The sequence below is a fragment of the Apis laboriosa genome, unplaced genomic scaffold, assembly GCF_014066325.1.
Source record: "Apis laboriosa isolate Shangri-la unplaced genomic scaffold, ASM1406632v1 scaffold5_cov152, whole genome shotgun sequence".
Lineage (NCBI taxonomy): Eukaryota > Metazoa > Arthropoda > Insecta > Hymenoptera > Apidae > Apis > Apis laboriosa.
Genome location: NW_025223857.1, coordinates 5,013,880 through 5,032,337, shown reverse-complemented (window position 1 = coordinate 5,032,337; position 18,458 = coordinate 5,013,880). Strand labels below are relative to the sequence as shown.

The window sequence follows — 18,458 nt, the reverse complement described above, 5'->3', positions numbered from 1 at the left end:
GAAAAATGAGTTTCTATTGTTCATATTTTATCATCTTATTATATATTTATGTGTACACGTATATTCTTTTGCAGAAATTCATAAATTTCTAAATGACACATATTTGTTTTGAATACCACAGAAGAAACAAGGAAAAAATTCTTCGTATGCCTCGCGTGTACAATGAATTGCTCATATATTTACGTATTAAATCGAGAGAAAAAATTCTCGCTCTACAGTTCTTCGAATGTTTATATACGACGCAACATTCTGCGTAGTAATCATTTCAAGAAACAGAAGGACAAAACATTTACATCGAGTTCAATTTTCTATATAATTCAAATTCACAATGAATTACTTTATTATATCCACGTATTAAATCCACGAGAAAAGAATTTTAGCTCGAAAGTAAAGGTTTAAACGTTTTCAAATAACGTTACGCGACACGATTGCTCGTCAGAGGTCGTTTCAAAACTCACAAAAGAATTGCTGTCAAGCTCGCATTTTCTCACCGGGGCGATATTTTCATTGTAACGCATTTTGGCAACAGCTGCTAAATAAATATAGGTTTGCGTAGCCGCTGGTGATTGTATGCGATATAATCGGGTGCAAAAGAATACACGTGTGATTATATGCGTGCAATGGTACTTACCAGTACGTGTCCATACCCTCCCGCAATCTCGAAGGTGGAGCGTTGGTTTTAACCGCAATGGATAAATCGGTGCTGCACAGGGGCTGCCTCTTTATTCACTGGCGTCCCGTCGTTATTGTTCGAGAGAGAGGCTGCCATTGCGAGAGCCACTTCTAATCATTATTGTCACCCGCACTCGCGTTAGAGAAGTAACACTCTTTCCGTGTACGCTTTCACAGGACTAATGACTTTCACGAGACCGCTCAGAGCGCTTTGCGGGAACAACGTGATTCTTCTTCTCGTTAACGAATCGACCGAGAATATCGAACGCGCGAATCGATCAGTGTGAAGTTGGATACGAGTGTCCGTTCACGTTCTCGCGTGCAAGGTGTTCTTGATCGTCGTGAATAATTATTTGTTTGATTGAATCGTTATAAAAATGTGGCAATAATATATTTTGTGTATAATTTTATTTAAAAATATTCTTGATTGCGATAGATTAAAGTCAATTTTAATGTATTATAAACTGTATATCACGGGAAATGACTTATTGCGTAGTTAACCTTTTCAATCGATGAGTGAATAATACGTGATTGAAATTATGTTAGATTATTTGATTTGAATTTTAATCGTAGAAGGCTTTTATAAAATTATCATTAGAAATTTATAATTAGGAATTTCAAAGAGATTTGAAGTATGAATGATATTTACGTGTAAGAGTGTGTGTGTGTATGAAGCAAAAGAAATCGACTAGCTGTTAATGAGACATAGATGGCGGAATGGGAGCTATTTTTCAAACATATACGTAAGTTTATTTTTTAATTATTTTTAACATTTTTAGCATTGCACGATTAAAATAATCGTTATTGAATTATGTAAATAATTTCATATACGTATTTATACGAATTACTATTCTAATTAAACCGGAAATATAATTAAACATATAACGACTATCGATTATCATTGAAAATCGAATAAAAAATCTAATCGAAAATATTTCGCGATACAGCAACTCATTATCGTAGTCTTAGTAATCAAACACGCAGAATGGGGGTGTGTATCCAAAGATCACGATATATAAAATAACAAATCGCCGTGAAACCAGTTGAAAAGCGTACGATTCTCTAACCTCTCTTTAGCGTTGTAAAATAAAAAGTTCGATGTAATACTGACAAAAGCGTGGTATCACAACGATGGAACACGGTGCCTCTCCATAGAGTATGACCCACTCGAAAGGAGAAAAAGGACCCCCTCGCGTTTTCATTTGTGGGGGCAAAGGTCAATGCCTGTACGCACTCGACATCGCGAAAATGTAAGAACGGAGGTATAATGGCGTTCGAAAAAAAGGAAGGAATTAGAAAAGGAGGCCGAGGGCGAGCGGGATGGAAGGGATAGAGGAGGGTGAAAAAAAAGAGCGAGAAAGAAGGCAAGAACCCACGGACCACTCGAAAACCTCGGTCATATTATGCCAAAGCCCGGGCAGAATCTTGACTCGCGACGATATTTTTCAAGTGCCGAGAAACCAAGCTCACCTCGGCTCTCCCCTTTCTTCACCGAGCACCGATAATGCTGAAAGAAACATTTATGCGCGAACCCTCGAATGTTTTTTCAAAGCTTTATACGGTTAAAGGGCGATCCCGGCACAGTGCTGTTCGTCGATAGTGCCGTTTTCACGAACTAAACGCTCGTTTTCTGTAATACTACATTATTAATTGCATTCGGTTTTACATTATAATCTTGGTAACACCATCCTCGTTAATTTTCTTATATTTTTAAAAAAATCGGATAATAAATAGAAAATTATTTCTCGCGTACCTCTTTCTGGAACTATCCATTATAAAAAAAAGAAAAAAAGAAATATATTTCTCCTCTTAATATAAAATAGATTCTCCATTCGAATTCTAGAACGATACGGTTCATTTTCTCTCCAACGGTAACCTCATCGTTGATCTTTCACGCTGTATCCACGACACACGCGCGGATGTGCGTATAGGCGGTTTCTGTCGCGATTATTCATCATAAAAAAAAGAAAAAAGAAAAAAAAAGCAAGCGGAATTCTCAAAAGGGTCCCGGTGCAGAGGCCATTAAAAGGTTTACATTCACGAGCTCCTTTCTCTGCCCCCGCGGTCGAGGGTCAAGGGATGATGCGTTTCCCGAAAGAGTCGAGAACCGCGAGTGTCCACAGAGAATGTGTCTTTCCTCCGTCTCCATCCCTTTCTCTTTCCCTTTCTCTTCTCTCCGCATCGCGCGACCCTCATTCACCTCCCCTCCCCCCCGTAGCGTCTTCGTCTTCCTCTTGAACGGTCTCGTGCGTCTGTCTCGCTCCGACCAACGGTTGCCTCGTATGGATCGCGAGCGGCACCGGTGAAAATTATCGTGCTGCGTTTGATTGTCGGTAGAAACGCGGTTGGAACGGGTTTCGCATTCATCCCGACGCACTTGACGTGGCCATTGCATCGCCCGACTTTCGTGCAGAGCTCGCTGCGACATCCCCGGATGAAAGGCCCTCCTTGATACGCGGCAGATATCCCGTAAATGGTCGCACGAGGGCCCTCGTGCAGAAGGGAAAAACGGATTGCCGGGCGAGGGACGTATAAACCGGCTGGTTCCCCTGCGCCGGGAAGAAATTAGTGAGGAAGGAAAAAGCATCGTTTTGTGGCGTGTAAACGCTCGCGAAATCTTTACGAAGCCGCTGACTGCGAGCCATGTTTATTATAACCATGCCACCCATTGTGTTACCGCTCGCGTAACAGCAAGTCGAGTAATATTTCTTTTTTTTTTTTTTTTTTAATTATGCGCCGATTTTCGAGGAGTTTTCGTTATTCGAAACGATGAGTTAATAGCGTAGGCTGCCGTAGATGGCGTTCGAATTTATATATTTAAATAATACGCTCAATTTTTTTTTTTCTTTCTCTTCTTTCGCAATGGTTTTCTCCTTCGTTGTTAGGGTGTTTGCGGTTATGAAAAGAAGTTTTCGTTGTTCCCTTGATTTTATGCGATGCAACGTTGGCGCGGTTTACGAACGGAGCGTAAAAATATCGGAACGTTACAATACTATTTTTCTTACACAATTTGTAGAAGCATGAAAAGTCTTTTTTAATCGTTTGTCCCCAAGATTTTGTATGCACGATAAAAACTGGGGTGGAAACGTGGCCGGTGAATTTCGACCATTGTTCCCCGCAGTTCTCGCGGATCTATGACCAAGGTTGGAACGGTTACCACGACGTCTTGCGTTGCATTGACACAAGTTGAATGCAATTTACCCGCAATTTATTCGAGCGATTCATCGGATTGTGTTTCACGCGATTCTCGGTCGCGAACGTGGACTTTTCAAGGGGGGAGGAGAGGAAAAAATATATTATTCCACGTTTCCTCCTCTCCTCCCCCCCTTCTCTCCTTTTCACCGGGGAAAACTTCTTGCCACGGAATAAATTCGATTGTCGTTTTCAAGCGACACTAGGGCTCGAAAATAATTGTCCCCGGTTGGAGAACAGTCGCGCGGAAGAAGTTGAGAAATTCACGCGGGAATAAGGCGGTGCGGCCATTGTTCGAAATGGGAAAGGCTTGTTTTTCACGGCGTTCTCTCGTGGAAACAAGGCCGAAAACTCGTCGAAAGCCCCCGACTTTCCGCGCGTTTTCGACGACTCTATTCGAACGCGCCTCGGGACAATCGGCGAGTCGATGGCAAAGCGGCCTGCCGCTTGATAAATGTCGAACCCTTTATGGGTGTCACCACAGAGGGCCACCTAAGTGGTTTTCTTAATTATTTAGTTCGGAAGTTCTCGTTCGTGGAGTTTCGTTTTGAATGGGGAAAAGGGGTTTTGAAAGTTTTGCTCGGCCGAGAGACATCCGATGCGACACGTTCCCTTAACCCTTTCTTGGCTAAACTTTTCGCTTTTTTATCCCTTAATATTTTTAGGCAGTATGCATTAGTTAATTATATCGTTCCAACTCTTTAGTTTTCAAGGTTTTATATGTTATTTTATTTAAGTTATACACGAATTTCTCACACCTGTGATTAAATTTGTCCAGTATCTACTTTACTTTGACAAATATTCGATCTTTTATGCGTCTCTCTCTTTCTTATATTAATATCTGAAAAATTAGAATTTTTGAGTTATAAAGCAATTGCTATAAAGCGGAGTATGCCCAAAATGTGTCTGATCGCGACACCTGTGATGATTATCACTGTACTAACGCACGTGCAACATCGTATTCTTCTATTCATTTTTCTTCCATGGATTTGCATGAAATATTATCCAAAGAATATTACAAAAGACCAAAACTATTTTCAAAAGTAGTATCATCAGAAAGATGATTTCAAAGAGTTAAAATCGAAGTTATAAGACTTCTAAAATTGCAAAAAACATTCCCTGAAGAAACCTTTCAATATTCAAATATTGCAAATTCTCCATGGCAGCACCGGTACCGAATCGTTGCACAATATTCCATCGTGCACGTTAAAAAGTGAAATACATCCATTAGCGGTGAAAAAGGGGTGGCGTAAGGAACGAGCACGTGACATCGTCTTTTTCAATCAGCCTCAACCGCACCGGAGTGGCTTCCGGTTTTCCCTGCAAACGTCCTTGGTACACCTTTGTACGAACGCGAAACGGATTCTGCGGTTCGAGCACGGGATCGTTTCGCCGACATTTAATTAACTAATCATCCCGCCGTGAAGCCAGTTCCACTCGTAACGATCTCTTGGTACGGTTCTCTATTGAAAATTGTTCCTCTCGCGGTCGTAACTCTCGTGGCATATGTCGCGGCTCCAACGTATATATATATATATGCCAGCTTCGTATCACGATTTCACGAACTGCATTTCGACCAAATGTCCAATGAACGCTGTCGACAATGGTATAAAGATACAAAGAACGACGCTTCAATAATGAGACCGAGTCAAGAGGAAACGAATTGAGAAAACGTGTACCACCCTCTCACGATGAAGGAGATCTTTTCTCGATCTCCCCAAACCCGGTCGAGGATGCCACTTTTTCATTTACGATAGCGACGTGGAGTGGCAGGGTCCAGCAATCGCGAAAACAGTTAACGGCATTATATCATCCGGAGGAGAAGGTTCTCGTGTCCGAGTGGACATTGTTTCAACCCGTTCGAGGAGAACAATGGGAACGGGAATCGAGTGCTTGTACGTTGAAACACTTTTGCCTACCCAGTCATCGCCGACAATGATCTCGTTAAAGGGGCCTGACCGGCCCCACTTTCGTCCCGATAATGCTTTTCTTCCCAACCTCTTTTCACCCTAGTCTCTCGATTCTCAATCCCGTGGATTGTTTCCCGTTAGTTCGAGGCTCGGCCTATGTCAGTTTCTTCTTTTGACTTTTCGGCAACGGATGCTGGGCTACGTAAGGGTTGAAGTTGCGGCGCAACTGTGACCTCCAGGGGTTGTTTCATGAGATCATTTCTATCCGGTATACAGTTTGGAAAATGTTATAATCCTCTTCGTTCGAGTCGAATTCAAACTCAAACTCTATTTTCGATTCGAAAGATTATAAAATTTATTCGCGAGGCGAAATAAATAGATAATAAAACTAATTATAATACCAAAATCGAGACTCTCTACGTCAACATCGAAAGATCTCGAACTTTTCGCTTTTCGTTGAAAGTGGTCAGGCGGTCAGAATCGAAGGAGGCGATTTGCGAAGCGACTAAAAAGGGCGGTCGAGAAGGGGAGAGGGAAAAGAAGTTTGGCGCTCCGTTATCGGTACGCGAGAACGCATAAGAGCGCGTGTAATGTACACACGAGGCCCTACCCAGTGAGAAGCGGAAAGAGAAAAGAGAGAGGAAAGTGCGCACCCTACCGAGGAAACGGGCCAACAGAGCCAGTGGGGTTTCTTCAGGGTGAAAAGAGTGAAAAGGTCCCCGCGCCAAATACAATTGGCGTCTAAACAGAGGGTAGTTATAGCGAAACGCAATGCCCATTGGGGTGACGTTGAACAAGGAGATCGACTCTCCATCCCTCTCCCACCTTCCGCCTCGTGTTGTGCCCCATGAAAGCAAAGGGTGGTCACCTTCGACCGATTCGGGACGAGAGACTTTTTCAATGCACCGACCGAACGAGCGTAGAGAGAGAGAGAGAGAGAGAGAGAGAGAGAGAGAGAGAGAGAGAGAGAGAGGAAGAAGAAGAAGAAAAAAAAAATTTTTATATTTTATAATTGTATAGGTGGTACAGGGAAGGGTGTTACACGACGAGAGAGTGGCCCTTTGACGAGAACCTGACGTCTCCCGGCTTTCTTCTCGCTTTATATTTTCCATTCTCTTTTCCCTTAAGCTGGCCGGTGGCTTTGAATGGCCGCCCCGGCTTCTCCTATGTCGCAAGGAAATTCGAGGTTACGAATTTCGTTCTCTCTGGGCCGCCTCTTTGGCCCCATTGTCATGCAGCTGGCGCGTTTCGCCGTGCGAAACCTTCCGTCTCCTCGTCGAAAGGATCTCGATTCCCGGATCGCTTTGGATTCATTGGATACCTGACACTCGATCGATCTGCACGGATCTCGAAATGGGGGAACCTCCCCGCGCCCCTCACTCGATCGAATATCCATCTTTTTCACTTCGTACGACGATGGCAACACTCCGATCGAAATGAGAAACTTTTAAGGGACAGTCGATGTTGCGCGATAAGGGATACTACTATTTACAACGGGATTGGATATATTAATCTTAGACGATTCTCATTTTATTTCGAAATTTTTTTTTTTTGTTCAATTAGGCACGTTGATTATTACGAGGTAATTATTACGTTTAATTCATTGGATTCGGATCCAAGATGGGAAATGATGGGAAGAGGTTGATTAATGAAATTGATAGAGTCATTTATTACTTTGATTCGTTGATAATAATAAATATTTGCACATATATGACAAGATACGTTGTTTTTTTTTTTTTTTTTTTATTTTGACAATTCATCGGTCGTTTTCTGTGATAAATTTTCTCTGTTCGTTAGATCACGATTAATTTCTCTCTCTCTCTCTCTCTTTCTCTCTCTCTCTCTCTTTTTTTTTTTAGAATGAAATCCGCTCACGTGAAATTTCGATCGATCGTTCAACAAACATCGTTCGCGTCGAATGGACGCGTTACACACGATCGTGATACAAACAAGTAATAACAATTCATTCATAATGGAATACTAATTGTATCTGGCTTAAACACATTCATGCTCACGTACATATGTATACAATGTATATGTATATGTATAACTTATTTTATCATGACCACGTTGACAATCTTATGTTTCTTTCATCCTTTTTTGGTTTTCGTTCCTTTTATAGCGTCTTTTATAATAATTATCTGAATAACATTTATACATAATAATAATAATATATTTTATATAGTACATGCTTCATTTACATGCTGCGTATAAATTAGATTACAAGGCAATTTAAATGAAAAGAATAGAAATAGAAATGAAAATAAAAAATCACAAAGAAAAAGAGGGGAGATAATAATAATGCAATAAATGCGATAAAAATTAAATAAAAACAGCAATACGAATAAATATATCAGACACGATACAAATGATTCTATTCACGATGCAACAATATCGAATGCCCTTTTTCAAGGGTTTAATAAACATAATTATTAATAAATATAAAAGATATAATTTTTTTTTTGTGGTTTTACTTGTGATATTTGTCATTTTTCTTTTTTTTTCTTTTTTTTTTTTTTTTTTAAATAGAAAGAAAACACGTACAATGTGTAATGTCAGGTTTCGACTCAAACGCGAAGAAATTTGATGAAATGCGATTATTACGGCCTAACAAAATCACAGTTAACAATTGATCCGATTTATATACCAACAAAAAAGGCGAAAAAAAACAGAAGCTTTCGAGAAGAGCTTAATAAAATAATAACAAACAACGAACGTAAAACAATTCAAGAAATTTTTTTTTTAACCATATGTATATTTTAAAAAAATTTTCCATCACTTTTTTTTAAATATAAATATACAATTTAATTATACAATAAATTATATATGCAATTAAATAATATAAATCGTTGAGGTTTGATCGTTCATTGCTAACGCGTGCTAGCGTCCTCAATTAATAAATCAATTTCTCGAACCATTTTCTGTACGTCGTACATTCTCTTTATACATAAAACATAAATTCGATTTAATTTTTTTTCTAAATTAAACCTCGTTCTGTGCCCTGGACGAAATACGCAATAATCTTTTGCTACTCGCGAACTTCGTTAATCAACGAATATTCAACGAATATTCAACGAATATTTTTCTAAACACATTTATTCGCGAAAAAATTTCTTAAATTTTCGAGTGGTCGAGTCGAGAACGGTCGAGGAAACTCACTTTACCAATAACAATATGAAATATGATACGAGCCATCATTGCCCGACAAAAAACTAGTTTCTAGAAGCTACAGAGCTAAATTTCGGCTCGTTCTTTAACGTACGCGAATCGTCTATCGTTACGAACTATTTACATTCGTAAAAATGATACATTACGACGAACGATAAGCAACGGGATCTGCATCGGGGTGCAAAATCAATCGGGATTTTTCGTTCAGAGCGAGCCGAGTTGTTCGAAATCGAGATAAAGTAAGAACGATAGCTCGTAAGGTTCCAGATAAAAATGAAACAGACCCTCGAACACGTTAATACGGATGTTAAAAGTGTTTCCAATTTCGATTTTATCCTTATCGCACAGAAATCAATTCTATGATCCAAGAACGCGTTCTCAAAATCATGGTACCACGAAATTCAAGAAATTTTAATTTTAATTTAATTTCATTTAAAAGCTTCTAGCTTTTTTTTTTTGAGATAAGGATAAATTATCGATATCGTACATGCGAAAATGAACAGAATTTTTTATCGCTCGTGTCCTTGTCCTTTGAGAAAAATCATATAAAAGGCACATCCGTAATTAGAAAACATTATTTGGAAACAATACAGATTATCACCACGAGGGAGGAGGATCTATTCACCGAACATCGTAGCGCACAATGAAACCCATTTTAATAAAACAAAAACGAAACCAGGCTCTAAATGGCTCTTTTGTTCCAGGGCATTAATATGCTAATTCAATTATCCGCGTGGTTGCCGGCAAGCCTTTCACGACAACCTCGATCGATCGATGAATCGGCCTTGAAAATCGCCATGTCCCTCCCCTCCCCCCCCCCCCTCCCCATTTAGTCCGCGGCATAGCTAATTTCGTCGAAGGCAAAGAAAAAAAAAAAAAAATTCCCACAGAATTTTCCCCGTTCGTCAGATCTCCGCACGCCGATACACACCATATGCGATGATGGTTGTTTCTCGATAGAACGCACAAGGAGCATGTCCACGGATTTTGCCGAAGAAACGACGAGAAGAGCGTACTTCGACAAGATACTACACGTTTACGATATTTAAAATATCGATATATTATATTAAAAACTAGATCTGCTCGTTGGAATGCTCGATTTCCGAATCTCCTATATATATATAAACTCGAGTCTGAACTCTCCTTCTTCCCGCCCCTCCCTTCTACCTGTTCCCTATTCGTACACCACGGATCATCTTCCAATTTCGTTTCACGAGCACGAAACTTGGATCATTCACGATCAACGTTCATTGGAATCTGTAACAGACGGACGATTCGGACGATCTAGAATATTACGGAGACTGGCCGACGCAGTTGCTCGAGATCCAGCGTGGTCGATGACGTTGCCGTGGATACTTGTTGGGACGATGGAGTGGATCTCGGGCTGCTTGCCGGGCTGCTGGTGGTCGTCACGCCGCTGCCCGACCCGGTCGTCGACGACGAGAACATGAGGGGTGGATGAGGCGCGTTGGCGGCCATGGTGTGGTGTCCAGGGGGGAAGAGCGGGCCGAGATGGGAGGCCGTTGACGGGTACGCTTTGCCTGGTGTGGTCGGCGTCGAGTAGAAGCCCGAGTAGAAGCTGTTCACGACGGCAGCGGCGGAAGCGGCGTTGTTGTTGGCCGCGTCCGCTGCCGCCGCGGCGGCCGCGCTGCCCGACGCGGAGGACCCCGTTCCACCGCCACCAGCCACCAGCTTGCTCAGGTGGACGGCATCGAAGGCGGAGCCAAAGTACGACGGCAGAGGTGGATAATCGAGGGGGTGAGGGTGATGATGATGATGAGACACCGGGGCGGCAGGTGCGGCGAAATATGGCGGCAGAGGGAAACTGGGGAAGCCAGCCGGGCTCATGGAAGTGGTCTTCGCTCCTGGAACCACCGAAACGGGCACCTTCGGCTTCCTTCGTGGACGGTACTTGTAGTCCGGGTGCTCCTTCATGTGCATCGCGCGGAGACGTTTCGCCTCGTCGATGAACGGTCTCTTCTCCGTGTCGGACAAAAGCTTCCACTCGGCGCCCAGCCGCTTCGATATCTCGGAGTTGTGCATTTTAGGATTTTCCAGGGCTATCTTCTTCCGCTGTATCCTCGACCACACCATAAACGCGTTCATCGGCCGCTTGATGTGTTGCTCCTGGGACGCTGCTAACGGTTGATTGGCCACGTTCATGTCCTGGCCCACGTGGTGGACCGTGTGCAGATCCATACCGGAGAGGAATCCATAACCGGGATGTTGCTGATGAGAGTTCAACATGTTTGCCTTTTCCCCCTCACTATTTCTCGATTTAATTTTTCCTTATTATTTTTATATTACCTTTCGACGTGTCGTTTTACGTAACTTTGCACAAAATATTCGATTTTCCGTCGAACTTCACTCACTAGCGAGCGGGTATCGCGCTCGCTGACAGTTCTCCTCCTCACGTTCATTCAATATCCGATAAATTCTTACATTCCCCTTGTTGTGTTGTTATAATCCGTTCCTTGGAAATTGCGACACGGTAATTACGGGATTACGACATACGGCATATGGGCGAGAGAGAGAGAGAGAGAGAAAGAGAAAGAGAGAGAGAGAGAGAAAGAGAGAAAGAAAGAGAGAGAGAGAGAGAGAGAGAGAGAGAGAAGGGAAAATACACACAAGAGACCAAGTCTTCCTTCGTTTGGGTGCAAGTGAGCGTCGCAAATAGTCGAACGTACTCGAATGGAGTACCGGTGTTGACTGAGCGTGGACTGCCCGTAGGACCGGTCCGCGACCTGCTGGAGGGATCCATTCTTCGTCTCTGTCTCTCTCCCTCTCTTTCTACCCTCGCAACTGTCTCCGTTCGCCTGGATTTGGAGGGCGGAACCGACGCAGAGCGTCGTACGCCGCGCCCACGAACCGACCCTCTTCACGCCATTCGTCGAGGTCGCTTCGGTGCGTGCTTACCTTTTCTACCCTTTCTCCCCCCACTATAGGCGAACACCGACACACCGACCGGGCCAACACCGAGCAACCCCTCTATAATACCGCGCCGTGGCTCAACTGCGAGGAGGGCTGCCGATGGTGCCGCTGCCTCGGAGACCGCGAGCTGCAATTATTATTATCGATTACCTCGATACGATGAAGTACAAATAGCGTATAGGCTGCCCCGTTATTGACTACCTCTGTTCGCTGTACTGCTTTTGCACGCCAACGGCGGCGCGATATCGCGCGATAATTGGTTATGCTTGCATCCCCCTCCATCCCCTTTCTCGTCCCGTCTACGACGACGACGACGACGACGACGATGCGGAGGATTCTTGGTCAACGAGCTCGAGGATCTTCGATCCATTCGAAGAAGAATCGTTTTTATCTCGTGAACAATCGAGCTCAAATTGCGCGTGATTTTCTGTGAAAGGGCAAGATTCGAAAATTTATTATCCCTTTGATTTTATTCAAGACAAGTTTGAAAGTTTTTTTCTCTCTTGAAATTGGGACAGAATTACTTTTAAAAAAATTACGAAGCTTGGATAATTACGTTTCGTAATTTAATAATCGTTGTATCACGTGTATAAACAATCGTCGTTCAATCGAGTCAATGATCCGACACAATTACGAAATTGAATATGATCAACACACCAGTATTCTTTGCCAGCCGACTAATCCAGGAAGAGGGGGAGGGAGGGAGGGAGGGAGGGGGGCGGGGGGTCGTTTTGTCGAGTAATTAATCAGAATTCGCGTATTGCCGTCCTTCTCCCGTCCCCTTAAAAACAACGATGGGGTTGAAATCTGCCCGTTCCTTTCCTGTGGGAAATCTGAGGAACAATGGAAAAAAATCTCTCGACGACAGGCACTTGGATTAGAATGGAAAGCAACAGCGGCGAAAGGAGCGAGCGGTGCCCCTTTCCCAATCTCGACTCACCGCGCCCTCTGCTCCCAAAGGACATTCAGCAATGCGAACGAATAAAAGCTCCTGACTCTCCCTCCCTCTCTTCCTCCTCCTCCTCCTCCTCCTCCTCTCTCTCTCTCCATCGGTGAACTGCATTAGTCGTTTGTGCTTTTGTGCCCGAGAAGGCGCGTACGCCGCGGTGTCTCTTTACTTCGATTTTCGAATAATCGATTAAGCTTCCTCCAGCATTTTGCTAGCGAAGCGGTCGACCATGCTCGGCAATTCCGTTTTCGTTCCAAACTTAACGATCTTTATTATTATACTACCGTGTATCGTGGGATCGTAACAAACGGGGCTAATTTTTTCCCCTCCCGTTTAATATATATATATATTTATATATATGTATATATTTATCGTTACAAAGAAAGATTCTGCGGAAATATTTCAGGAAATATTATTTTTAAAGAGTTTCGTACACTGAATTTTACTCGTACGTAGATCGTGTATCGCTGCGTCCCTATTGTCCTCCTCGTAATAATAGCGAGAATCCGCGGGAATAAAACTGCTATCAAAATCCGTTGCTGTTTAAAAAAATCGTCGATGGCGCTCGCCGAAGCGGCGGAACCCGGGGGTGGAGGAGGAGGAGGAGGAGGAGGAGGAGATGATGTGGCGCCAATAAGAGAACGGTAAACAGAGGGAGGAAGCGATTAAAGCGCGAAAAATAAAACGGGAAGAGAAAAAGGGGAGGGGGAGGAAGAGGAGAAAGAGGAGGGAGCCGGACCCTTCCTCCCTCCGGGGGAGGAGGGAAAAAAGAATTCGCGATGGTCGCCATTCCGTCGATCCTAGATCCTGGAGAAAATATACGCTCACGTTGGACGCACACGAGTCGTCGACGCCACCGACACAGGGCCCCGGTCGCCCCCTTTCCGTATGCAGTTGGGTGCAAATTGGTATTGAAAAATCTCGAAGTCAATTAAAACTCGGGGTACAAAGGATTTGGCGAGACAAAATACCAATTATCTCGTGTCCTCCGCCTCTGCCTGTCCCTTCGATTCCCTCCGTCGCCCCTCGAGGGGCGGGAGGGAGTTGCGGGTGGTGGGCGAGCGAGGTGACTGAAGGGGGTGGCGAGGTGGGGCCGAGAGCGCTTACAAGAACTCAATTCCATTAAGCATTGAAGTGAATAAAACGAGGCAGTTCAGCGTGGATGGGCATCTATATAACGCAGCTCTCGCATCTCGGTTATCTGCCTAATAAAGATTCGACTGCTATCCCTCTTCTCTCTCTCTCTCTCTCTCTCTCTCGCCGTCGATTCTCCGCCACCCTCCACGACATAAAGCACGTGCCAGCGAGAGGTGTCTATGAGACAATCCCCCGGGATGACAATGCTTATCCCACGTATGAATGCCACCGATGCTTCCTAGGTAATTTAAGTATGGCCAACCCTCTTCCCTCCACCCCGACCGCGTCATCCTCTCCTTTTCACCATTTTGCTTTGCGTCATCTCCACCTTCGACCGAGGAAACGGTATATCTTCGGGTGTGCACCTCGTGAAAAACCTCGTTGTCCTCGTTTAACGATTGCCATTAGCGAACTGAATCGTTTCGTAACCAGCCCCTTTTCTCTCTCTCACTCTCTCTCTTATTAACGTTCTTTCAACTACGATCCTCGTCGGTTGGAAAAAGCGATTCCTTTTTTTCTTTTCTTTTTTTTTTAAATTCCTCCCCCGATCTTCTTGAATATCGAATGGAGTCCGAGATCCGTTTTTTCGGTACTCTGTTTTTGTGCACCGTCGAGAGTTATTTCCAAGGTCGTTCCGAATTGAAGTGCCGTGAGAATTGCGCGAGGGTACGAACAATGGCAGGCTTTGTTTTAATAGAGATTACGATTTCACGAGCGCACATAGCCTGCGAATGATATATTTATCCCTTTTCACTTCCCTTCCTCCCCTTCCAGCTTCCAAAAAAATTCTTTACCCCTCCGCGATTTCTTACATTCTTATCGAACCACCCATCCTCCTCCTCTTCCACCCGATATTTGTCCGATTTCAATTGAACAACTCGTCGCCGATCGATCAAGTTTCGAATCGAAATCAGTCGAACGAGTGAAATTAATTAATGAAACGAGGCCCGTCGATCTTATACGTACGCGCGAGGGAAATTAGTCCAAACTATCGAGCAAACTATCCCACGGAATGAACGAACTTGCCCCAATTCAAAGGTGGCGAACCCACCTTTCGCCCACCTTTTCGAAAACAAAAGAATCATCGAATACCCGTTTCAAGAAATAATCAACACATCCACCCATCCGCGAAACGTATTCCAGCTTCCAAACTCCTCCTCCTCCTCAGGATTGAGTTCTCTCTGACCCAAGGGTGGCAAAATCCCGACTAATTAGTAATCGTCCTCCGGTTAAATCCGCAGGTGTTCAGGCAGACAGGACGCCGAGCGTGTAATTCGGATGCGCCGGATTATCCTCGCCACGTTTCAACGTTGATCCTCGCAAATTAAGTCGACACGGATCCGCGAGCTCACGTTGCTTGAGCCCCAACAGCTCTCGTCACGGTTGAAAGGTGGCGCTGATAAGGGGAGGGAGAGAGAAAGAGAGGGGTGGCCCCCGGAATCAGGTGGGGCAGAACGTAATCGCAGAACGTACTTTGGGCCGATTATAGGCAATCGTGAAAGTACTACCTAGAAAGGCGGCTGTTAATAAGAGGGAACAAGACGGGTGGCGTGGGGAGGGGTGGCGCACGAGGGGAAGGAAGGAAGGAAGGAAGGAAGGAAGGAAGGAAGGAAGGAAGGAAGGAAGGAAGGAAGGTTGAGACGAGGGAGGGGGGGTGGACGAGGGATACATACACGAGGGCCCACGGTGACGGTCGCCCACCCCCTCGACGTACACGCTCGAACGCGTTGCGTAATTAGCGACTGCCTCTCCGGTTTTGCGGGTGGGCGGGGGAGGGAGAGGGGGGGAGGTTGTTGGGCGGCTTGGATGCCGAGGGTGAAGTGGGCGCACCGTGCATCGGGATTGGGGCACCCAGCCGAGAACGCGTTCGACGTAACTGAAACCCATCGCGTGCGTGCGTGTGCACACGTGCGACTCTACGGGGTGGTTCTTGATGTAAGACGGCGATAGAGACTTTTTCTCTCTCTCTCTCTCTCTCTGTTCTTGTAGAACCTGGTAGGCCCTGAGGTTTTCAAGCAATTGAAATGAAAATGGTTATAATTGGTTATAATTTAAAATACTGATATTGTCGTTTCTTGAAATTCGTTTACGATAAATGTATATATATACGTTTCTGGAATATGATTCTGAAAGGTCTGTCCATCATATACGCCATTTATAATTAAATTAATAACGAAATGTTTGTCTCGTTGTAAACGGTATTCATTTCGATTGTAAAAGATTTTATTTACGGTTACGGGGTGTTTCAATTATGAAACTTAAGTTACGTTAAGCGGAATAGGTAGTTGTATAACGTAATAATAGAAACAGCCTTCAATTATCCTAAACTAATTTACACGTTTACGCGTATAAAAATATATCCTCGTATAATTAATTATCGTTAAATAATTCAAAGGGAATACGGGACATGCATAAACGTACATAACAATAAATGTTATCAACGAAACAAGATTTTGAACACGCTAAACGCTTCGAATATCAGAATAGCTTAGGGAGTATCGGAGATTCGTTGTACGATCACCCCCTCTCGTAGCTACTTCGGCAAAGCCTCACGCACAAACGGGCTCGTAACGATCAATTATCGCGCATAACGCTAGACTGGGAATCATTACAAAGCGAACACCAGATTTTACTATATACGTAAACAACGTCTTGGAAAGGGGAGGGAGCGATTCTCCGCGTTAGTCAGGCCGCAGATCTGATTTTCCACGTTGGAGCGGGGGCGAATTATGCGGTTCGTGGCGCCGACACTAATCCTTGTCGAAACAACCCCCCTTCGTCACCGGCTCCGGAAGGGGGCCGAGTGGCGACGGATCGAGGGAGGGGGTGGCACGTAGAGACCGACGTAGACGCAATTAATGCAGAGAAACCAGCCGCGGACGGTCGGGGGAGAGTTTCGAGGAGGGCATCGAAGCTACGCCAACCCGTGAGACGTAATGACTAATTGAGATTCGAAGAGAGAAGGGAATAATACGATCCGGCTGGTCACGGTAAAACGCACTTTTCTTCCTTTCTCCCCCTATCCCCCCTCCTTTTCTCTTTTTATTTCTTCCTCTTTCCTCCTTCCTTCTCCCCTTTTCTCTAGCCCTCTCGCTCCTATCCCCTGTGTCGATTACAAAGGATCTCTCGCCTGCAGGCACACCAATGGAATTACGGGGCTATACGCTGTCGCGTACCCCTCTCTCCCTCCTTCCACCATCGATTTTAATACGATTTATCGGCCCGTTTTTAAGTATCTCGAGTAGATTTATCAAAATTTCTTCCGGTCAATATCGCTTTATATTATAGAAATTGGCAAGATTTGATTGATTTTTAGATTGAAACTGATCGTGTAACGAAATAAAAAATTGGACAACTGGGCACAGTGTTCAAGTGTATTCGATTCGATTATCGAAAAACCGATCGATTCTCCGCGTTCTGAAAAATTGATCTTGGCAATAAGATGCACATATAGTTCAATAACTTTTAATCAATTTGCTTCTTAATAATAAAAAAACAAAAAGAAGGAAGAAAAGAAGAAAACGTGCTGCTACAAAAAGCAACAATTAAAATATTATCCACGAATCGAAAGAATAAATTACCTCGCCTATTATCCGTTCAATTCCGAATGAACAGTGACAACGATCACCAACGTGAACGACACGAAAGTTCGTCTTAACGCGTCGCCTCCAAGCGTTCGTTATTCATCAACGAGTAGACAATCCCGCCGCGTGTTGCGACGCGATTTGTCACGATATCGCGGGAACGGTTCACGGCATCGATATTGTCCCGCTCACAATCCGCATCCAAGAGCGAAACAACGATTCGCCCCCTTCCAAGCTCAGTGAGCAAGCCAGGCAAGCTTGGAAAGGTAGGAAGGAAGGAAGGAAGGAAGGAAGGAAGGAAGGAAGGATGGATGGATGGAAGGCAAAAGGAAAAGGGAGCGATACACAACAGTGTGTTGTGGGAGGGCAAAAGCGAGGTTGGAGTAACCAAGCCAAGAGAGATTCCTCGCACGGAAGGCAGCCGTCGTTCCGGGAGTGTTTCACCATTCGTCGCCGCTGGTCTCGTCGACATTAAGATAATTACTTTCCAGCAGGACGTGCGGGGCCCATTGTCACCGTTACCGCGGCAGAATGGCATTATGCATTGTCGGCGAAGAAAGTGAGGGGGTGCGTGGATACGGATGGATGGATGGATGGATATGGAGGAGGAGGAGGAGGTGGGTTGCGAGGGAGGTGCGAGGTGGTGGTGCAAAGAGGCAAAGGGTAGGGGGTGGGGTGGGCTTCGTGTACCTTAGCCCGTGGGTGGAGCATTATTCCGGTCGGTTCCGTGTTTCGCTATTGAAACTGGCGCGGGGCTGAGGGGAGGGGGAGGAGGACAAGCTCTTCCTCGAGGAAGAGCCAAACGCCAAGGGGAGGGGTGGGCATCCACCGATGTATCCAACGGCTTTCTCCCGACGCCATTAATGTAATTATTTCCACCGGTTCCTCGAAACGTTTCGCGGGAATTGAGACTGA

At 44.5% G+C, this 18,458-nt stretch overlaps 2 protein-coding genes across 2 annotated transcripts in view; one reads left to right on the top strand and one right to left on the bottom strand.

Annotated features, from left to right (window-relative positions):
• Positions 1–988: 988 nt before the first annotated feature.
• Positions 989–18,458, top strand: part of LOC122717855 (A-kinase anchor protein 17A-like) — a 68,714-nt gene continuing 51,244 nt past the window's right edge. Inside the window, exon 1 of the mRNA XM_043942309.1 lies at positions 989–1,415. The gene's annotated coding sequence lies outside the window, so the exon portion shown is untranslated. The remainder of the gene's footprint in view (positions 1,416–18,458) is intronic.
• On the bottom strand, positions 10,227–11,189 carry LOC122717859 (transcription factor sox-3-like). Its single transcript, XM_043942312.1, has one exon. The coding sequence runs from the start codon at positions 11,187–11,189 to the stop codon at positions 10,227–10,229; it is 963 nt and encodes a 320-aa protein (XP_043798247.1).